Source organism: Podarcis vaucheri, assembly GCF_965113315.1.
Source record: "Podarcis vaucheri genome assembly, chromosome: 2".
Lineage (NCBI taxonomy): Eukaryota > Metazoa > Chordata > Lepidosauria > Squamata > Lacertidae > Podarcis > Podarcis vaucheri.
In genome coordinates, this window is record NC_138760.1 from 44,946,164 (window position 1) to 44,968,009 (window position 21,846).

Sequence of the window (21,846 nt, forward strand, 5' to 3'; positions counted from 1 at the left end):
CAAATGAGGATGAACAACTGGGTGGTGCTAGTGGTGAGACTCACCGGTTTTTCGCAGCAGCACCATCCCCACTAGTGAACAGAGCCGCTCATTTCTGGCTCTTTTCGCGTTGAAAGAGCTCCCCACCCCGAGCAGGAATGGATGCTCGGCGCTGCTGTTGCTGCCTCCTTTCCCCTCCGCAGCCCCACTGCGCGGCCGCGGCAAGGTGCTCCGCAGCGCCCCCACCCGGCGCAAGTGGGAAAGCGGCGGCCAGGAGGCGGAGACTCCAGTTCCCAGCGCCCCAGGCCGGGCAGCCGCAGTCCGAGCCGCCGCTTCTCTTCCAGCCTTGTCAGCAGCGCAGCGCGTCGGGATCGCCGCTGAGCTCGGAGAGGGAGAGAGGGAAAAGAGAAAGACGACCAGCTCAGCATGGCCGGCCGGGCGTGGGTCGGGAGGCTGCGCTGAGCACTCGGGGCCGGGCGTGCTCGCTCGGCGGCTGCGCTTAGCCAGAAAGGGAGAAAGTGACGCTCCTGCTGCTGCTGCTGCTGCTGCGCCCCCGAAGGATGCAGGAGACGGCGATGGTGCTGGCCGGGGGCTGCCCCCCTCCTTCCCCGCCGCCGCCGCTGCTGCTGCTGCAGTGCTAGAGTCCTCGTCTCCCTCCCCCTCCTCTTCCTCCTCCTCCTCCACCTTCTACCTTGAAGAAGAAGGGCCATGTAACCGCCTCCCCCAGCCCGGGATAGCCACCGATCTCCCCAGCTCTCCCTCTCCTCCTCCTCTTTCCCGAGCCCGTCGCGGCGCTCTCTGGCCAAGGGCGCAACCATGAAGAAGCAATTCAACCGCATGCGGCAGCTCGCCAACCAGACCGTGGGCAGGTAAGGGAGGAAAGTGGTTTGGGGCTGGGGGGTCCAAGGTAAAAGCACATCGCCTCGGCTTCCAACGCCCCTTTCTGCCCCAGCGGACGCTGGTGCGCCAAGGAGCGGTGCGCGGGTGTGGGTTAGGTACCGAGTGCAAATCATCCCCCTCCCCGTCTCTAAACTCGGTTTGTTTCGAGGGCTGTTTTGGTGAAGCTGCCTCCATTACATGTTTTGGTTTCTGTATTCCTTCGGTCACAGCTTGTGCATTCCCCTCCTCCAATTTCCTATGGTTCTTCCCGCCTCTCTCTCTCTCTCTCTCGTTTACACACCCGCTGAGAGGCTGCTGTGGTTATATTGGGAAAGAGATCTTCATCCTTTGACTGCTAGCCTATGCTTAGAAAATGGAAGGGCTTCTTTCTACTAACCCAAAGCCCTTACCTGAGGCTTCAAGGTGCTTCCTATGCTGCCTGGCCTCTGCTGGGTTTGTTCCCCAAGTAGTTTTATTCAGGAAGCTCTTGTGGTATGAAAACTCTGCCAGTTCTCCTCTACTTGTATAGGTTTTATCAGAACCAGCTGCTGACAGGCAGGAGGGACAGGTAAGCAAGCTAACAGAAACCACTGGAAGGCATAAAAAGTCTGGCAAGGGGCAGTAATGGCATTTAGCAGTCTTCGCCTTCCAAGTTAAGACTGTGGTCCTCACCTCACTTAGCTGGGAGTAAGCCCTATTGGTTACAGCTGGACTTAGTTCTGGTTAGGCTTGCAGCCTCAAGCTGGCAGAAAAATCCCCCTGGAGAGTCAGCTGCTCAGACTATAGCTATGGGGTGTCCTTTTCACCTCAGTTATTGCTTATCTCAGAATTTCTCTCTCTCTGCTCATCTCAGGATTTATTGCTGTTTATGCTAGCGAGAATCAGCTGTTATTGGTTGGGGAGCTGGCCTAGCTGGCTTTCGCTCAGCAGCTGGCTTTTGAAGGAAGGAAGGGCGGGTGAGCCCTGCTCCTGCATGATAAGGGAGACTTGCTTTTGGATATTGCAAATCTGAGCATCTTTCTTCTGCCCTTGCTGTGGCAGCCAGGATCAGTCTGGACCTGTGAGAGTGCTGTGCAGGCTCTGATATGCTGGCTGGGCCTTCCATTCACAGCATTTGCTTGCTTTAATGGGAATGCTTGCTGCAAAACCTTTTGAGAATTATACCATGTCTAGATAGAGGTTCTCTACCCCCCTCCCCAATCTTATTCCTGAATTATGTCCCATTTTTTGGGAGGGAGGAGCTATGTGGCTTTCATGGAATGCTATAACACAGGGGGCAAAAAATGTCTGGGGAGAAATCTCGCTGTGCTTTGCAACCTATTTGTTTGATTTCTTTTCTTCTCCTGACAGCCTTAATGGGGGGAACAGGGGATGCGCTGAGCAGCTCTTCCAGTGTTATGCCTGCGGACTGTCCAGATGGGCAGTGCATCATTCATTCGCGCCAATCTATCCAGCTGACATGTGTCCATCTTTGCATCGCTTCCTCTAGCAGCTGTGAGCACTGGCTTTCCCTACAGCCTCCGGGGATGGCTAGCCAAATGGGTCTGTCTCTATCTATGGCTTGCAGTATTAGGGAAGTTTTTATTCTTCATTTCTCTGGATATTGCAGCCTGGCCCTGTGCTATGGCTCCATTGCTAGCATGCCTTTCTGGTAGTTGACTCAGTCCTTGTTGAGAAATCCGATCACGTCAAACTTGGGTTTAATTGTGGTGGCAGAGGTGGCCCTGCTGTGCAGGCTGCTTTTGATAAGTGTGGTGAAAAAGCTCTTCTGCACAGGCAGCAACAATCCCACCCCCAATTTAGTGGTCCATTTCGAATCCCCAGGAAAAAAATGACTCTGCCTCTGAAACAATGAGGTGGGGTTGGCTTGTTTTCCTTTCTCGGCAATCAGTTGGTGTAAGAAACCAAATTCCTTATTGGTCAGTGACTTGGCTGTGAAAGCAGGCGGCTAGGCTGTTTAGCCGAGGGCATGTGTGCTACTTGATGGGGAGACGGCTTAAGGCATTGGTTCTGCTGTTGCAAAGCCTGTCAATGGGACTGTGGAGCCAACAGGCATAATAGCAGCCAATTTGCTGAACAAATGACCTACATTAGACATTGTAGTGGGAGGTGGCTTGGTTGGGGAGGAAACCGATGGGCATAGATGTAATTGTACAATGTGCAAAGGTAATGTGACAGGAGTCATGTGATGGGTTGAAGCTCTATCTCTTTTGCTTGTTGTCTGAATAAAGGTACCACTTCGACCAGCACTAAAAAAGGGGGGGCATCCATTGTGAGTCAGAAGGATGCACCTAGTTTTCATGTTAGTTGCATATAATAACATTTGTGTGCACGCAGTTGGTGACCTCAGGCCTAGATGTATTATGCATTTGTGTAGAGTCCTTTGTCTAACTTTCAGCATGAATAGCTGCTTTTAGATAAGCAGCAATTAATTGCCCTGATCTAGCTTATCCACATGAGCCATGCATATTTTGGCTGTCCCCAGTGTGATAACCTCTCTTTAATTTGGGGTGGGGGCGGTGGCCAGGGGGAGGGCAGTTGAGAAGAACAGATATTTGACAGACCTGCTGAAACTTCCAGCGAGCTGATGTGACCAAAAGGTTCTGTTATTGACTATCCCTGGGTTTCAAAACCATGACTCAGATCTTTAAAATCACATAATAGGTTTAGAACCAGTGAGATTATATAAATCCTAGTTCACTTTGTGCATTTTCCCATTTGTGGGAAACAAAATTGCTCTTTCTGGGAGCTTTTCTGCTGTCAGTGTTAACTTCCACTCCTTCTGTTCCTATTTCTATTAGTAAGCTGTTATTTCTGATTAAGTATCTGTCAGTTCTTAGTCACTTTGGTGCCATTCACTATAGTTAAACAGGATGCCTCATAGACAATATCCCTTATCTTGTTTTGAGTATGTTTGTGTGCACGTGTGGTAACAGATCTTGGGCAATGGCTATGTTGGAGCCTGGCCACATGGCAGCATTGCATGCATAGAGACTGCACTGTCCCTCAGTTACTTTGTTTGGAGTCTGTGAGTTTTATATTTATTTTCCATGGAAATAGGATGTATGATAGATAACCTTATGGCCTTTGTTCTGCTTGGGATTCAAAGATATTGAGAAAGAATTGCCGTTGAGTTCACAAGGCAACTTGGCTTGTGTTGGAGACAGTGAGAGAATTTCAGGTTCAGGTTCATTTTGCTACCTTTCTACTCAAGGCAGTTTGCAAGCTGAAGAAACAACAACATATACAACAAAGATCATACATCAGATAACAATGCAATCCAATACAAATAAGCCATAATAAGATATGACTTTAAAATAAACAATTTATATTAATTAATGTAATATTCAACAATCAATTAGCATATAATAATACACAACAGCTTTAACTCTCAAAATATCAGCAAACAATAATTAAGCAGAAATTCACTCTCAACAATTACATTGAATAATTACTAAACTACAACCAATAAAAATAACAGCAAGTCACAGTACCAAATACATAAAATGCATTACACAATACAATACATTTAAAAAACATTGACTTGAGCAACTATTATGAAATTATTTTTGAGAGGCTGAGATGTTTTGTGGTTGTTAGAACACTAGTTTGAATTAGGTGGTCATTAGATGGATAAACCATGTTAGTTTTGCTCTCTGTAATACAGAACAAGAGATAATAAAATCATAGAATTATAAAGTTGGAGGGGATCACAAGGGTCATCTAGTCCAAGCCCCTTCAATGCAGGAATCTTTTACCCAGCGTGGAGCTCATGCTCTACCAGCTGAGCTATCCCTTCACTTGGCAAACTTCTGTTGCACTGTATATATAAAGGAAATTTGGTTCCACTCATAATGGTTGGATGGGAGGTTGCTGGAGCCAGCGATTGCAGACCTAGAAGGGAACAGTTGTGGGGAGGATGTCATTAGAGGCCTTGGTCTTGCAAAAAGTGTCCACCTTCAAATTATATTCAGACTTTGGTGTTCAAGATGGCAGTATATACAGGTTCTTTTTCATTAAGGCTCTGAGGTGCAGGCAGAAAATGCAGTAGAAAGTGGAATTGCTTATGGCTTCCTATTGTACTCTTTTCCATTTCTGTGCATGTCCTCAGTGGCAAACGGAATGGGTTCTTTCCATTTCTCTACTGCATTCTGATGCCTCATATGGAAAATGAGGTTGCTGGGTGCTGCCCATGATGACAATAAGCTAGAGAGGAAAGGGCTTCCCCTTGCACCTCTTCATTTACATAGTACGGTGGCCTTTGTTCCCAGGAAGCACTGAGAGGGATAGGGAGCTGGCCTTCTAGATGTTCTTCGCTCCAACCAGCATAGCCAGTGATGAAGGATGATGGGAGCTATAGGTCAAACAGTATCTTGAGAGCCATAGGTTCCCCATCTCCGATGTAGGGTGTGGATGTGGTTTATGGAGTCTCCTTAGATCTTAACAAACCTTGCTATCTTGCATGACTGCCATTGCCTGGTGACAGTTCATCCTTTCCTCACTTTCTCGGTTGGGGGGTGTTCATCCATCTTATTTTCCTTTATATTCAAATTTCAGGATAAAATGAGGGAGGAGACACAAGGGTGTGACAACAGCACATCTTGCGGGCCTCTGGTACCACTGAGAAGATCTCCTTTCCCCTTACTTTGCCTCCATGTATTACCTGCTGCAGGAAAGCCTCCAACACCATATGCTGTAACACATGCTCTAGCTGTGCACTGAGTGGACATCTCCACTGAGCTGTGAAATAAAGGAGGCACTGGGTGATTATTTCTTTCCTTTGCATTCTAACCAGCTTTGATCTGAGGCTTCTGCTTCCTTGACCATCACAAAAATCTATAAGAACTATGGCCCATGCCTAGCATCCTCTTCTCACAGTGGTTGACCAGATGCTTGTGGAAAGCCAGCAAGCAGGATTCATGCGCAAGAACACTCTGCCTTCCTGTGGCTTCCAGCAACTGGTATTAAGAAGCATTGCAAATAGCCATCGATAGCCGTCTCTTTCATCATACCAGGTTGCCAAGGGAACCTTCCTTTAACAAGGGTGAGCCAAGGTAATCTTTCTCTCAGTTAGACAGACACACACACACACACACACACACACACACACACACACACTTTCCTGGATTGGCATAGTAGATACTGTTTTTCCCCCTCTTGCATTTCCTTAGAACTTCCTTCTTTGATTGGACAGATTAAGGCTGTCACTTGCTCTGCAAAAAAGAGATGGAGAGATGAAGGCAGAGGAGACCATGTTAAGTTAATTTGCATCCTTTCAGCTATGTGTGTTCCAACCCTCTCCCCTTCCACAAGTTCATCCTTCTGGAAGGATGGTGTTCCTCCCTCCCTCTGCCAGAGTATAAGAGCAGTAATGGCTAATCTGCATTGCAATCTCTGTCTCTGCCTGTCAGATCTTGACCTTTTCTGTATAAAACAGAGGTGAAAAGCATAATAAACAACTTCCTGGCAATTTACTGTGGATAGCTTTTCTATCAAACTCCTTTTTTTTTAGTGGTATGAAGCTGGTTTCAATCCAGATGCAACAGAAACCCTGGTTAGTCTTAGTGGGTGAGGTGGGTGTTTGCTTTGGAGAAGAACTGGGACAAAAGCAGTCCCACAGACCACAGTTAATTCCTTATTGGGCTCTTTCATATGAGCGTACAGAATTCAGGTTGGAGTATTTGTCCACTTAGTCCTGTAGTGTCTACTCTGACTAGCAGAGTTTAGCTTCTCAAGAAAGATGTTTCACATCACCTGATCCTTCTAACTGGAGAGGCCATGCATGCAAGATGTGTGCTCCGTGACTGAACTATGGTCCCTGCTCCTTTTTTAACATTTGCACTAGCCTTCTGAACAGGGTTATGGAAGTGGATCCAGCCAATGGGCCAGATTATTGAGTTCCCCCACCCTTGGCAGGCTATTTTGATTGGTGGGTGGAGCCTAATGACCTGTCAGTCATAGTGATGCCAAGTGATCCATGCCACAAACCAAGCCCAGCCAAGCGAGCCTGGAAGTTACCACCAATCAGCTAACTGGCACAATCTTCAAGCTCTACTACCTGCAGGGGTCAGCTACACTATTGAGTTCCAGAACTTTATGGCATAGCCAATCCCAGCTGCCTTGCTCTGGCCACTGACAGCTACACTGGCAACCTCACCTCCACTTGCCCCATATCTGCCATCATACATATGGGTGGGTGTGCTTTGAGGAAAGTGGCCTCACAAGCCAAACAGAGACTTGTGCCAGCCCTAATTAGACCCATGGGTCCCAGTTCCCACTGGCACACTATAGAGTTTGTATGCCTCTGGCTAGCATATGTTGGGGGATTAACAAATAGCTGTATCAATCTCAGTATCATTCCCCATTTATGAATTTCTCAGTAGCATCTGTCTGGCCTTTGTGGACTCACAGCACGCTGAGGCACATGGACCATTGATCTGACCCAACATGGCAATTCTTAATGTCTATATAAAAAAATTCCTTCCAGTAGCACCTTAAAGACCAACTAAGTTAGTTCTTGGTATGAGCTTTCGTGTGCATGCACACTTCTTCAGATACCTGAGCACACGAAAGCTCATACCAAGAACTAACTTAGTTGGTCTTTAAGGTGCTACTGGAAGGAATTTTTTTATTTTGACTATGGCAGACCAACACGGCTACCTATCTGTAACTTAATGTCTATGACATTGCCCTGTTCATCTCTTGTAGCAACCTTAGAAAATAACAATTTTTAAATGGCACAAGTTTTCATGGACTGCAGGCCACTTCTTTGGATGCATGGCTGTTTTCCTGGATTACAGGTACACACATAATTCTTTGTAAGGCTGGATGGGAGAGGAATAATAAATGGTGAGGTCAGAAGGAAATGGAATGCAGGAATTACCAACAATGATAATTGCATTATTAATGGTAGCTTCTCTCTCTCTCTCTCTCTCTCTCTCTCTCTCTCTCACACACACACACACACACACACACACACACACGATAACATAGACATCCTGGCATTGATAAGCTGATTAACACATGCAGCATGGCTAGAATGGATTGTGTCAATGACACAATCCAATTATTGGATGCCTTCTGAGGTCTGTCACTTGTGGTGGTGCATTGAAAACAGGTGTGGGCAATAAGCATGGTTGGCTGGAGGTTTAGGAAGAGAGCAATATTCTCACTCCCTCTCTCACTCTCTCTCCTGCTCCCCTCTCCCCTTGACACACACCATATGCAGGTTTAAAGCCTACACCACTATGACTCTAAGCAAAGATTAGATTCCACTGAAACTTGGGAAGCGTTTCGTCTTCCTCGATTCCTACATTTTTCTGTTTCATTTACTAAGACTCCAGGCAATAAAATGCTGAAACTGTATGCTAAAGGAACACCAAAAGGAGATGTAGATGACAGAGGAAATGGGCTATTAGGGGATGGTTCAGATGGTTGGAAAGGAGCTTTGTGCAGCAGAGAGGCTCCCTCCACCCCTTTAAGCAGGTGGTTGCCCAAAGACCATCAAATACATTACGTGGTAACATTCCTGCATGCACCAACTATATTCTTGAAGAGCTTTCAGCCATGATGGTGGTTCACATGCAGAATGTCCTGTGTGTTTGGAGCAGGGACTGAGATACTAGGCACCAGCACTGGGCAGACATGTTTTGTGCATGCACAACACTTAGGTGTAGGAGAAATCATGAAAACCTCATGTAGGTTTTTGTGTGTGCCACATACAGCTCTTGCACCATGTATGTATAAATGCATGCTGAAGAGCCACAGCTAGTCACAAACTCCTAAATGCATGAATGTGCATTGGATTAGATGCATGTTTATGCAGCTTGTGCAATGATCTACCACGTGACTTTCCTCTTGCTGTTATTTCCTCCTTTTTATATGCTTGAAGCAGTCCAGCCCCTCAGTTGCGTCCAAAGTACAACTTTCCACCTTAAGTGTTAGGGCTTGTTGCTGCCCTCGGCTCCTTTGGGAGGAAAGGCAGGAAATAGACTGAATAAGTAATTGGCAAGATAGAGCTGGGTTTGAGTTTTTAAACCCTAAGCTACTACTTGGGGTTTGTAACAAATAAGAAGCAGGCCATTCAGGAATTCAAAATTGGTCATGAAATGATATAATATGTGTGAAATGATATGCATGCCCTTACCCCAAACAGCATACATTTGACTACTTCCATTTGCCTGGCTCTTAAGGCTTTCTGCTTGCAGCAATGCATTTTAAAAGCAAAAATAGTCAATTAAAAAGCAATAAATAAATGACCAGTTAAAACATACATCACCATCCTTTGTCAAACCTTTGCCAGTTGGCTTAACTCCTGCTGTCGAAAGCTGTCTCCTAATATCAAAGTCTTGCAATGTGTTCAGAAGATGCACAGACTCAATCTTAGCCAAATCTCCAGGGGGGGGAGGGGGAAAGTTATGGAACAGCTTCTGTTAGAAAACCTTTTCCCCTACATGGAGTACAGGAATATAGGAAGCTGCCTTCTACCAAGAACTGATCCATCTAGCTCAGTACTGACTGGCAGTGCCCCTACAGGATTTCAGACAGAAGTCATTCTCTGCAGTTTGCCTGGCCAATAAACTCACACCCAGAATGTATGCGAAGGGTCATTGTGGGTCACAGTCTGTAATGGCAGCATTCATGTGAATTCCTATAGGGTTAGGGTCTCTTCTGTTTCTTCATTTTATAGGGTGTGGTGTTGCCCTAAATAGTGTTTTTTTAATACCATAAAGCAGAATTTAATTAGTGATCCCATTGATGACCTTCTTTCACATGCACTTTGGGAGGACTTGGCATGCTGCAAAGGACACTTAGCTCCCTCAAAAAGAATTCAATATTTTGACGGATTCTGGTGATGTAGGTCAATCAGTGTGTGTGTCCTGGTCTGCATCATGCCATCTGAGCAGGTCAGTGTTTAGCAGAAGTCACAAGGAGCATTTTCTTAATTTTGTTATGACTTCACTGTTTGTTTAATATTATATTTATAACACACTTTTCCTCTAGTGAGCACCAGTAGCCCCTTTTATCTTCACAGCAACTCTACCAGGTAGGTCATTCGCAGAGATAGTGGTGGTTCGCCCAAGACTGTCCAGAGAGGCTCTATGATTTTCTCTCTCCATTAGTATCCTCATTAGTGCTGCCAGATCTTCTTGTTTTCATACTCCAGAAAATAAAATTCATGCTCCTAATGGCAGCTGAGCAGCTGAAAAGCTCCTCTTGAGATGAGAAAGGAAACCCTGGAGCAGAATTTAACTGTTCCACAGGTTGAGCCTGCATTACACAGGTTCCCAAGGTCATCTGGGTGTAAAAAGGGCACACCATAATAACCTTCAGCCCAGACTTCCAAACAGAGGCTCTGTGTCACTTAGGGCTGCTTGTGCAACTTGCCAGAGCGATTGTGCATCTATGTGCACACAGGCAAAGTTATGAGAGCTTGTTTTGAAGCTGGACTTGACTGTATTTTCCCGGGTAACTTTTTACAGACAGCATGCAAGTTCTGGACACAATTTGAATATGTGCTGCTACACATAGTGGTGGGTGGCGGTTGGAGGGGGGGAGAGAGAATGAATCATTTACCTACTGAACAGATTACAGTGGTGCCCCGCAAGACGAAATTAATTCGTTCCGCAATTTTTGTCGTCTAGCGAATTTTTCATCTTGCGAAGCACAAAATCCCATAGGAATGCATTGAAAATCAATTAATGCGTTCCTATGGTCAAAAAAAGTCCAAACAAAGCCAAATTTGGTACAACAACAGTTTATTAACTGCTCTTTAAAGTCACACATACTGTAAAGAGCAGTTCAAAAATTTAAGGGAAAATAAATTAACTTTATAAACAAAACATGTCTTTGTTTTTAGTCAAAGAAAAAAAGTCGCGAGACGTTTTCGTCTTGCGAAGCAAGCCCATAGGGGAAATTCGTCTTGCGAGGCAAATCGCGAACGGAAAAACCTTTCGTCTAGCGAGTTTTTTGTATTGCGAGGCATTCGTCTTGCGGGGCACCACTGTAATTTGGAGGCTATGTGTTTTCTATAAAGCGTTGCTGCCTCAATTGCACTGCTTTCTTTCCTCCTCGTTCTCTGGTATCTCCTTTAGCTGAGATTCCTGCATTGCAGGGAGTTGGAGCAGATTGCCCTCAGAATCCCTTCCAACTCTATAATTCTGGGATTCTATGATTAAGACTCCTCTCCCCCTTATTTGTCTATTAGGAAAAGTGTTCTGATCATACCAATTTCATCGTCGGAGATGGCTGGAATCGGCTTTGTCTAACAAGGAGGAAGTATAAATTAATTCAGCCAGATCCTCTTCCATATTGCAACTTGCTTGTGAATTTCTCAAATTATGAACATTTATTAGAGTAATTAGTCTTGGGGAATAAGTAGTTGGGCTTTTTCCAGCTGTGAGAATCAGTATAAATATGTTTGAGAAGTAAGGGCTTCTTCTTATATAGCCCCCCCCCTTTTTCAAAATGAAGATGACAAATCTAATGATCAAATATTAATGGCTAAATGTGATGAGGATTTTGCTTTTGGATTTGAATATAAGACACACAAGCACTTTCTGCCTGCCTTGGGGAAATGGGAAACACAGTTGCAGTAAGCATGTACAAATTAGCAGCTGTTTTAGAGTATGTAGACAGGGAGTAAACAAGAACCCCTCAGGGATACTTCCAGGCAAAGAGCTTTTCCCAGAAATTGCAGCAGGGAAACCTGCCCTAACTTTGGAGGGAACTCCTGCAGTTCATTCTCAATTCTGACAGCCATCTGAATCAGCTCTTCCCCGTCCCCGTCCTCCATCTGTTGACCCCTGATATTTTAGGACTCCAGCTCCCATTAGTTATAGCCAGAATGGCCTGTGGTCAGAGATGATGAGAGTCCAACCACATCTGGAAGGCACCAGCTTGGGGAAGAGGCATGGAGTGGTGAGAGGTCAAGTCCATTGCCCCTTGGTAGCTGTCTTCCAAGGAACTAGATCAACCTTGTCCAATCTGGTGGCCTCCAGATACTTTGGATCATCCCTGATCATTGGCCAGTCTGGCTGGTCCAAAACATCTAGGAAGCATCAAGCTAGGAAAGACTCAACTGCATGGATCAACGGCCTCCATCAGCCCTTTTCATGTGCTGTTGCAGACAGCACATCTGCCACAGCTTTGAGGAAGACTAATGAAACAGGCAACCGCTACACAACACATCAAGCCAACAGCTTGTTGGAACATGAGGCTGGTCCGTACTTTGTATCTGAGTCTGCGGTTGCACAGTAGAGGTGTTTTGTGGCATGCCAAGCAAGGCTCTTTGCCAAGGAGCCTGCGATGTGTGGACTGAGTATAGAAAAGGTTCTGCAAGGAACCTGATTTCATAGCACCTACATGTTGCACCAAATGAAGATAACTTGCAGCCCTTGGCCATTAGCTGCAGAGCCCACCAAGCCCCAGGAGAGACCTTTCCAATCCCCTGCTGCCCAGCTTATCAGCCATCAGCTGGGTGCTGAGGAGAACATTACTGTTCCTGTGCTGTGGGCACAGCAATCTCTGTTGCCCAGGGATTGCTGAGGAATGAAGGTTTCATACTCCCCCCCGCCACACACACACATCAACCCTGATACAGCCTAAGTGAGGGGGGCAGAGAAGGGAAGATATATGTTGAAAGAGGAAGGTGAATAGTACTAGACACAATCACTGCTGCATGTGGTTCTTGGGAACAAAAAACCTGCCTCAAAATCCAGCAAGCAGAGGATGGAGAGGAAATGTTGGCCAGATAGGGGTGGGTGGCTGATGTGGCCAGAGAATAAACAGGGGTCAGAACTGTGATTTGCTCATCCTTCCTGCTGACCAGGAGAGCACACTTCAATGTGACTAGCCCCAGTTCTCAATTTAATGTCATCCGATTGGCACAGAGTGAAGTTCAGGACCCTTCCACCCACCCTGGGTAATGCCGTGTGCCAGGGCAGATTTGCTCCCTTCTCTTTGACTCTCCCCACCCCCACCCACCTCCTCTTTCTTTTTTGTCTGTGCAAGCAAGTTCATTCCATTCATCACATGAGCAGCACTGCAGATATTAATTTAATGTCACACGTGGCTGGAAAAAAAATGGCTCTAGACCCACAGGAGTTTCCTTGGCAAATGCGGCATACATCGAAGAGTGGAGAGGCGTTCCTTTAAATAAATCATCCACTTCAATAATTGATGTGAGGAAACCATGGTGAAAACTTTGTGCAGGGAGCTGGGGCAGAGAGGAGAGGCCTGCAAATGGGCCTTTCTTTATGATGACAATAACAGAAGCAGGTGGGACCTGGTTCATATTAGTAGGGCTGTGTTGAGAAGATGCAAGTTCAGCCCTTTGGGAGATCCATACTTCTGGGGAGATATTGGATATGGTTAATGATGATATAAATGAGTTTTCTGAGAAGCTGTTAATTTAATGCTTCCTTCCCCAAAGGCAGGTTAAAGGCTTTTGGACCCGACATCTGAAATGAGAATAGCTGGCTCCCTCGTATGGGTGGGGGAATTGAGATCCATTTTGTTTGCATTGGTTCTGTGTCTTTCCTTGAGAATGAAGTTTTTAATAAATAAATAAAAACTGCCAGAAGTATGACAGCAAGAGTCCCACTAGTGATAACCAAGTGTACTTGCACTTACAGAAATTAATAATGTCCATGCTGGTATATATAATGCCAGTGGCAGTCATCTTATTCTTATTATTTATAGACACCGTCAAAGTGCATAGTGTTCTACAGAGCAATACAAACAAAAAGGGAGATCGTTACCCAAAGTAGCTTGCAGTCTAAAGATTGACGGTGAGGGAGACAATAAACAGGGAAGGGTGGGAGGCAAGGTGGAGGAGACCAGAATAAGGAGGGATGGATGTGAATGGAGGCACAGGGTGGAATCCAACATGGCACTGAAGCCAACGTTCTGTCAGCACAATGATTTTATTAGGAGGAGGACTCATTAGTAGAAGACATGTGCATGAGCCTCTGCTTTTTCAGCGGAGGACTAGGGGCTTATCAGTTGAAGTATTCAATGGAAAAGGTGAAGTCTGAGAAGGGTATTTGAAGGAAGGTGGAGGCAAGAGGTTGTTCAGCAGCAGAAGTGTTCTGGGAATGAGTTCCTGGCAAGTCAGGACCAAGTTGGGCTGCCCCCAGGTGCACAAGTATCTTACTGTCAAGGGATCAAGCCAAGGCTTTCTGGTTACTTTTCCTTGGCAGCGTGCCCAAGGGGAAGGCATTGCCCCTGCCCAGTGCAGTGCTCCATAGTAAGGCTTAAGGGGGTGCAGAGCTTCTATGACTGAGCATATTGCATCAACTTAGGTGTGGGGAAGTCCCTGGGTAAACTGGTTGCCTGAGACTCCTAATGTGCAAGGGATGCCCTGTACTTCACAGTATCAGAATTCCTTTGTTGACAGCCCCTTGCTGACAAGTGATGTTTGTAGACTGCAGTAGAAGGACTTTTATCTCTTGCTGACTTGGCACTTCCCTCTTTGATTCTGTGAAAAGCAGGAGGAGAGTGTTATGAGGTCCCGTCATACCTTGGAAGTTGAACGGAATCTGTTCTGGAAGTCCGTTTAACTCCCAAAATCTTAGGAACCCAAAGCGTGGCTTCTGATTGGCTGCAGGAAGCTCCTGCAACCAATTAGAAGCTGCAGAAGCCCCGTCGGACATTCAGCTTCCAAAAATAGTTTGCAAACCGGAACAGTCACTTCTGGATTGCGGCATTCGGGAGCCAAAACATTTGGGAACTAAGCTGTTCCAAAACCAAGGTACAACTGTACTTTGGAAAAGTGATGTGGCAGGGAAGGAATTGTGCCAATGCCATTCCAGCCCCATGATTATGGCTTCAGCAGAGTTGCACCAGTGATCACCTCAGCCTTTTCTCAGGATCTCTGGCTTGTTGCTTAGGTCCTTGCTTTGGCTTCAGCCTGAAGCAGTCATTTGCTGCACATCCCATGGAGTTCTTGTGAAGCAGCATGGAATCAATCTTGCTACCTCAGGAAAATTGCCTTCTCTCTCACTGTGGACATTTTTCAGGGCACACTGAGTTGAGTATGTGCCATATGCCAGACATTGGGCTGGTACAAGTAGAAACAGAGCATAGCACTTTGAGGAAAGATTTTTGTGAATTCTGTTCCTCTTGAACCTTATAAGAGGAAACAATATGCCTCTAAGGACATGCAGATATGCCTCTCTTGGTGGGTGTGGGAACCTCATGCCTAGGTGCTGAATGTGGCCCTCAATATCTCTCTGCTTGGCCCTCAGAGATCTCCCCAGACATGTGCCCTTCCCAGACCACACCCCTCACAACTGCTGCTCTGCAATTTCCTTAAGTGCTTCTGCCTAGCTATAATATGGTTGTGAACTGTGATTAAGCCTCTTTGTTTGCCTGGATGGAGAGCCGTGAGTGTGTTTGAGTGAGAAAAATCGGCTTTTGTATGGCTGGAGTCTAGACTACTGTGCAAAAGTAAGAATCACATCTGGTGCTATCCCCCCTGTTTTTTGCATTGGGACCCACCTACCACTGGCAAGTGGCCCCCAGAAGGCAATGTGGCCCTCAGGCTGCAAAAGGTCCCCCAGCCCTGGTCTCAGACCAGTTGCTGCCTGACATAAGTAGCATGCAGGCCTGGAAGTCTGTCTTTGCCCTGTTGCCTCTTGTTACATTTTATTTATTTCTTGGATAACCCCTCCTTGTTTCCCATTATTCCATCCTTTGTTGCTTTCTTGCACATTTTGTAACATGCACTGAGATTGCAAGGGAGTCTCCGGGGAATTGAGTAATGCATTAATGAGATAACAGATTTTCCAGAAGATGCCTGAAAAGTGAGCCCACAATTGGCAAATCCACTTAGGGTGAAGTGCGAGCTGCCCCACTTTTCCCAGCATGTCCTGGGGAGAACAGCTGGCGCTCTCATTTCTGGAGCTGGAGCTTTTTCTTTCTTTCTTTCTAGTATTTCTTAACAGAGAGTGGATGTGCTTCTTGAGCCCCGGGGAATGTCATGTTCCAGAAACAGAAGAGTGAGTTTTTGCATTCTTTCCATCTATTCGGTGCCTGCCTGAAATTTGCCCCCTCATCTGCTCAGCTTTTCAAGCTCTGCCTTCCTCTTGTATCCAAAGGCTGCTGTAAGTGTTTTGAAGCAATGTCAACAGTTATCCAAAACAATGGATTTATTTCCAAAGCATTTTGGGCACCCAGCAATCTTAATTTCCTTACCTGGAGTCTATGTGGAACTTTGGACTAGACAGTGGTTTTTGACTGGATGATTGGCATGCACTGCACTTTACATATCTTTAACCAACTCTGCCCCGAGGACCTGGTGACTATATCAGAATCTAAACCAGGTCTATAGTACAGAAATGGAATGAACCATGTCAAATGTAAAACTGTCCAGTAATTGCCTGTAGCCTGGACTGTAAAAGCTGGCCCATATAGAAAGATGCTAAAGTGCTTTGACTCAATTCTGAGAAAACAGAGTAGTTGCCAAGAACAGAAACATAAAAAGCTTCCTTATGCCAGGTAAAACTATTGGTCCATCTAGGTCAGAGTATTATCTATGCTGACTTGCATTTCTCTATGGGTTTCAGGCAGGGTTCTTTCTCAGCCACAGATTGAGATGCTGGGACTTTCTACATGCAAAGTATTTGCTCTAAATCCCCCAGAATGCTGTTCTGTTTGGTTTCATCCCAGTGTCTTGATAAGAAAATTAGGTAGAGATGAGAAGGTACACTTAGACTACAGTCCTTCACACATTGTAAAGGTAAAGGGACCCCTGACCATTAGGTCCAGTCGTGACCGACTCTGGGGTTGGCCGAGGGAGCCGGCGTACAGCTTCCGGGTCATGTGGCCAGCATAACTAAACCATTTCTGGTGAACCAGAGCAGCACAGGGAAACGCCATTTACCTTCCTGCCAGAGTGGTACCTATTTATCCACTTGCACTTTGGCGTGCTTTTGAACTGCTAGGTTGGCAGGAGCAGAGACCGAACAACGGGAGCTCACCCTGTCGCGGGGATTTGAACCACCGACCTTCCGATCGGCAAGTCCTAGGCTCTGTGGTTTAACCCACAGCGCCACCTGCGTCCCTCTTTACACATTGAAGGAGTAGTAAAACCAGTGGCCTGCTCAATGGTTTTAGCCTTGAATTTTGTGAGGGAGGAGAAGCAACAGCAGCAATGAAACACTAGGGACTGAGCTGTCCTCAGCCAGTTCTGCTTGCCTGTAACAATGAGAACGACAGATCATGCCCAGAATTCCAGCAAACTCTTCTCTCTGGTTCAAATTAGCAGCTGAAGCTCATCCAATTAGATTCCTCCCCACCCCCAAAGTACCAGGCAGATGTGTTCTTACAATAGGACATTTCCAGCCTTTCCGAGTTGCTAGCCCTTATGGCTTCAGAAGGGCTAGAAATCCCAGAAGCCAGAGAGATGGCTTCATAACGATGCACAATTAAAAACCCAACAATCAATTTCTGAACAAATGATGCAAAATGAGGAAGCACATACTTTATAGAGGTTGCACAATTTGGGGTTTTCTTGGGGCAGAATTTGAATGGCTGTGGCACAGAATTATAATTTTTGTTCAGCATGGAATATACGTAGTCTTGCCTGTTCAGGAGTTTTGGCAGCATCAAGCTTAGAGATGGAGGAGCAATGCTCCTAGAATTTTCTTTGTGGGGGAAAAAATCCTTCCTGATCCTGTTCTGCATAAAAAATTTAATGTACAGCTACATCCAGCTACATCCCTGTCAGAGCTTTGCTGGCAATGTGCATGCAGAGTTGCAGCCGCTGGGGACGAAAGCAGCAATTTATGACTGCGATGTATATTTCATGTGGCTTTAGTGCTTTTCCTAGTAAGAGGCACACTACACAAGGAAAAACTTGAGTGCTAAAACATTTTCTTGCGTCAGAGGAGCAGGCTTCAGCCAGCCAATCTGAGCCAGAAATCCCTACAATGTTTGTTCAATACTCTAGCTGCTGTGTTTACTACTCAGAGTCTTAGAAATCAGAAATGTCAGAGCCGCCATCTTCACTGCCTTGCCCAGCAGTGGCTTTCCCTCGTTGCTTCAGGGGTTAAAAGCTTTTGTGATGGCAAGTAAAATAAATAAGTAAAATGGGTCTGCTAGGGAGGATTATCCTTGCCCCTGGTGGCTTGTTACTGCTCAAAAGATGGATGAGTGTCTTTCACTGTAATATGTATTCCAGCTTGTGGGATGGGGAACAAGAATCTTTGCCTTCTTCCTTCTATTGTTGCCTCGTAATTTTATTCCTCTAAATGTCACAGGAACTTCCTCTTCTGTTGCAACCCTCAGCTTTTGTCCACTGGAAAATGATAAATATTAATCAGAGAATTATAGAGTTGGAAGCGATCCCAAGGGTCATCTACTGAAGTTTGGGTGAGTGGAAGGGAGCCCAGGAAAAGCTGCAAGATTTTGTTCTAATGAGGGTTCTCTCAGACTGCAATTCTAGACAGGCTCACTTGGGATAAAGTTTTATTGGACATGCTGGGACTTGCAGAGGATTGTACCAGGTGTGGGGAATTTGTGGCACTCCGGATATTGGTCTACAACTGCCCTTGTGGCTGACCACAAGTTATGCTGGCTGGGACTGAGGGGAGTTGTGGCCTTCCAAATGCTGTTGTACTGCAAGTTCCCCATCCCTTCTCAGTACCAATGATGACTTCTGCAGGTGGAGTTCAGAAGAGAGAACAAAGTCTGGAACACTGGTGTTCTTGGAAACTGGTTTCCTCAAATAAGCTTTGTTTGCAGAGTTAACCAGCACTTGCATATGAATATTGCATTTAGCTGTATTTGGTCCCCAACTGAGAGTCCAGAGGGAAGTTTGTTTGTTTGTTTGTTTGTTTGTTTGTTTGTTTGTTTGTTTGTTTGTTTTAACCTGCTGCTGTTTTGTTTTGTTTTTAAAAAACCTATTGTTATGGCATTAGCAGATACAAACACATGCCATGAGGCTGTGGAACTTTAAAACCACAACATGCAGTAAACTCTGTGGCTTGCATGGAGATGTGTTAATGGTATAAGTGGAAAAACACACATAAGACATCAGGAAGCACCCATCCAATGAGCCACCCAAAAGAGAGACAATGTCTCATGATGCTGATGAGTTTTTATTATTAGTTAAATGGCCTTCTACAGAGGCTTTCTACCAGCGACAGTATATGTATAATATATTTATCTGTCTCTGATAGAGAGCCAATGCAGAAGGTCTTTTGGCTGAAATGCCTAGGGCTATTAATAGAAATTGATCGGTGTCTGGAAACACTGTCTCTCTTTTTAGCGTAACTGTATATAACTTCTGTGTCTGCTTGCCTGCTGCCCTGGAACCTCTGCCCTTGTTAAAACTGTGCTTGCCGGTTAATGGGTTTGTGACTGCAATGAAGCCATTGGGGGTCAGCTGGATATCCATCGGACAACTTTCTTTCTTAGGCTTCTCCATGAGGCATTTCCAAACTGTTGCCCACGAGTTTCACTCAGGTCATCTGCAGCACATCTGTGGATTTGTGGCAAAAGAAGGCATTGAATATTCATATTGATTTTTAATAGGCATTTTTGTTGCTTCTTCTAATGATTGTACTACATTTGGAATTCTGTGGAATTCAATCTGTTACAGCGATGAAATACAATATGTAAGAAGCAATAAAAGTACAATTAATAATCACGCAGCAGCTACAGCAGGTAGAAAGATCATTATGTACACCAAGCAAGTTTCAAGAGCCCCATGGGCAAAAAAATAAACAAATTTGGAAACCACTGTTTTACAGAGTCTGTGGCCTTGACCTAAGTATGTTTATGCATTATACTTATGTCCTACCTTTTATGGGAGAGGCTAAGATAGTAGTGATTGGACAAAGGTTACCTCAGCTCCATGGCTGAGTGGGGATTCCAACCTGGATCTCCCCAGTCCCAGTCACTCTCATGACTGGCTCTATGGTTATACCTCATTCTGTGTTTAGGATCCTCCATTCAATCATTCTCACTATTGGCCCTTCATGTTAAGTTGCCATCCAAACAGCTGCCAGGTCTTCCTTCCCACATACCCAGCTGTGTTGTTGGATGCACACTAGTGACTAATGTACCAAGAGGGTAGACCATCCTAGTTTTAGGCATTGGCTCTGCTGTTGTAGTGTGGAGACTGTCCTGGAGCATATTCTTCCTTGGAAGTTCATATAAGGCTGCATGGCTTATTTGCTATGGCTCAATATATTTTGCACCTGGTCTCTTTTCTTACCAGCTGAACTGCTGATAAATTGAGCAAACCTGAGCAAATGGCTCAGCTTCTCAGCTTCTCTCTGAAGCTGTTTTCTCTCTTCTCTACTCAGCCTCCCCTCCCCCCTTGCCTCTTCAAAGTATGCAGCTCCCCTCAAATTGGGAGTGTTTGGCTGAGAACATTTAGCTGAGCTCTGCGTCCTTAGATTTATTCTCTCCCATCCGCGACTGAAGAAACATAATCTTCCTCCATGCTGTTCTGTCCCCAGTCTTTACCAAGTCATCAACCGCCTGCCTCCTCTTCTCCCCACCCACTGCCTTAAGGTCATGAACCTTTTCATTCCTGAAATATTTGATTTTAAGTCTTTAGATTTTAAATATCTCATGAGAATCTGTGAGGGGGAAGGGATTACGGAGCAGGCGAAGGATGATTCAGCTCAACAATGTAGCTGTGGTCGGGTTTTACTGCTCTCGTGTGGTGTCTAGGATTCAAGAGTTGCCATGGCATTTCTGATTCTCAGAACCATGGGGAACTGCTCTGGTAGGCCTGAATTCTGTGATTACTTTCAGCAATTGCCCTCTCTTAAAGTCTCATCACATGAATCAGCACCATTGTGTAGTTTTGACCCTGACTAGCCTCTTGGCTCTATACCATTATACCCAGTTCCTTCAACTTTTCCTCACAGGAATTGTTTTCCTGTGACCATCTTTGTTGCTCTCCTCTGAACCTGTTTCTCTTCCACTAAACCTTTTCAAAATTGTGGTGATCAGAACTGGACACAAGGAGAATAGCGTGCACTTGGAAATTCAGAAGGCAAACGGCACAATTCGCTTTTGTGGCTTGAAGAAAAGTCAGGAACTATAGCACTTGGTGGAGTAGAGCAAGAAGAAATCCTAGATATTTTGTTGTTTCCTGTTTGGTATTTGTGCTTAAAACTAATAAAACAGAACTACACACACAGAGAGAGAGATGGTATTGGTGTACATAAATGACTTGGGACCAAAGTACTTAAAAGAGCACCTCTCCCAATATCTACCAACCAAAGCCTTTAGGTCTTTGTGGGAGACCCACCTTGCAGTGCCACCTGCAGGTATAGCTTACTGCGTATTGATGTAGGATGGAGCCTTCTCTGCTATGGCACCCTGGCTGTGTCATACCATCCCTATAAAGATGCAGGTGGTCCTTGGGCAGACTTCTCAGCATCAGTTGAAGATGCACTTGTTCCTTCAAGCCTTTGGAGAGTAAATATTATCTGGAGTACAACAGTTACTATTCTGTTTACTTCTCTATTGAAGATTACTTACAGTAGTAACATTTCTATATGCTCTTTTTATGTTTTAATAGTTGTTGTGTGATACCTTGTATCTCGTCTGATTACTCTGCAAGTCACATGGGATGAATGGTAGTTCTGAAATAAATAAATAAATAATGAATGGTGGTGTCCAGATCTGATACCAGAAGCATGACTTTCATACTGTTTTGTGAAGAGCCATTATTTTGCACCTTCACAGTGCCCTGTCCAAGGTGCTGACAAATGGACCACCTTGTTTATACTGGACCCTGCAGTACTTGCCATCACTTCTGTTTTACCTGCTGTGACCTGAACTTGACTCTGTCCTGCCTGTCTTGAACTCCCCTTACTAGATGTGACTCTGCCTTATCTGTTGTTATGCTGCTCATCCAGTAAGTGCCACTGTGCCATTATCACTCAGGTACTGTGCACACCCTAAGTTAGCTGTGCAAATGCGAGAATGAGGGCATGAATAGCTATAGCCAGATGTAGA

General features: G+C 45.4%; 1 protein-coding gene across 9 annotated transcripts in view; it reads left to right on the forward strand.

Moving 5' to 3' along the window:
- Positions 1-243: 243 nt before the first annotated feature.
- Positions 244-21,846, forward strand: part of ARHGAP44 (Rho GTPase activating protein 44) — a 90,322-nt gene continuing 68,719 nt past the window's right edge. For 2 of the 9 annotated variants that reach the window (XM_082213822.1, XM_082213823.1), the window contains exon 1: positions 244-848. In XM_082213822.1, the coding sequence (XP_082069948.1) occupies positions 796-848 (53 nt within the window). In that variant the 5' untranslated portion in view covers positions 244-795. The remainder of the gene's footprint in view (positions 849-21,846) is intronic. The other 7 variants (XM_082213817.1, XM_082213819.1, XM_082213815.1 and 4 more) reach the window with 5 other exon arrangements.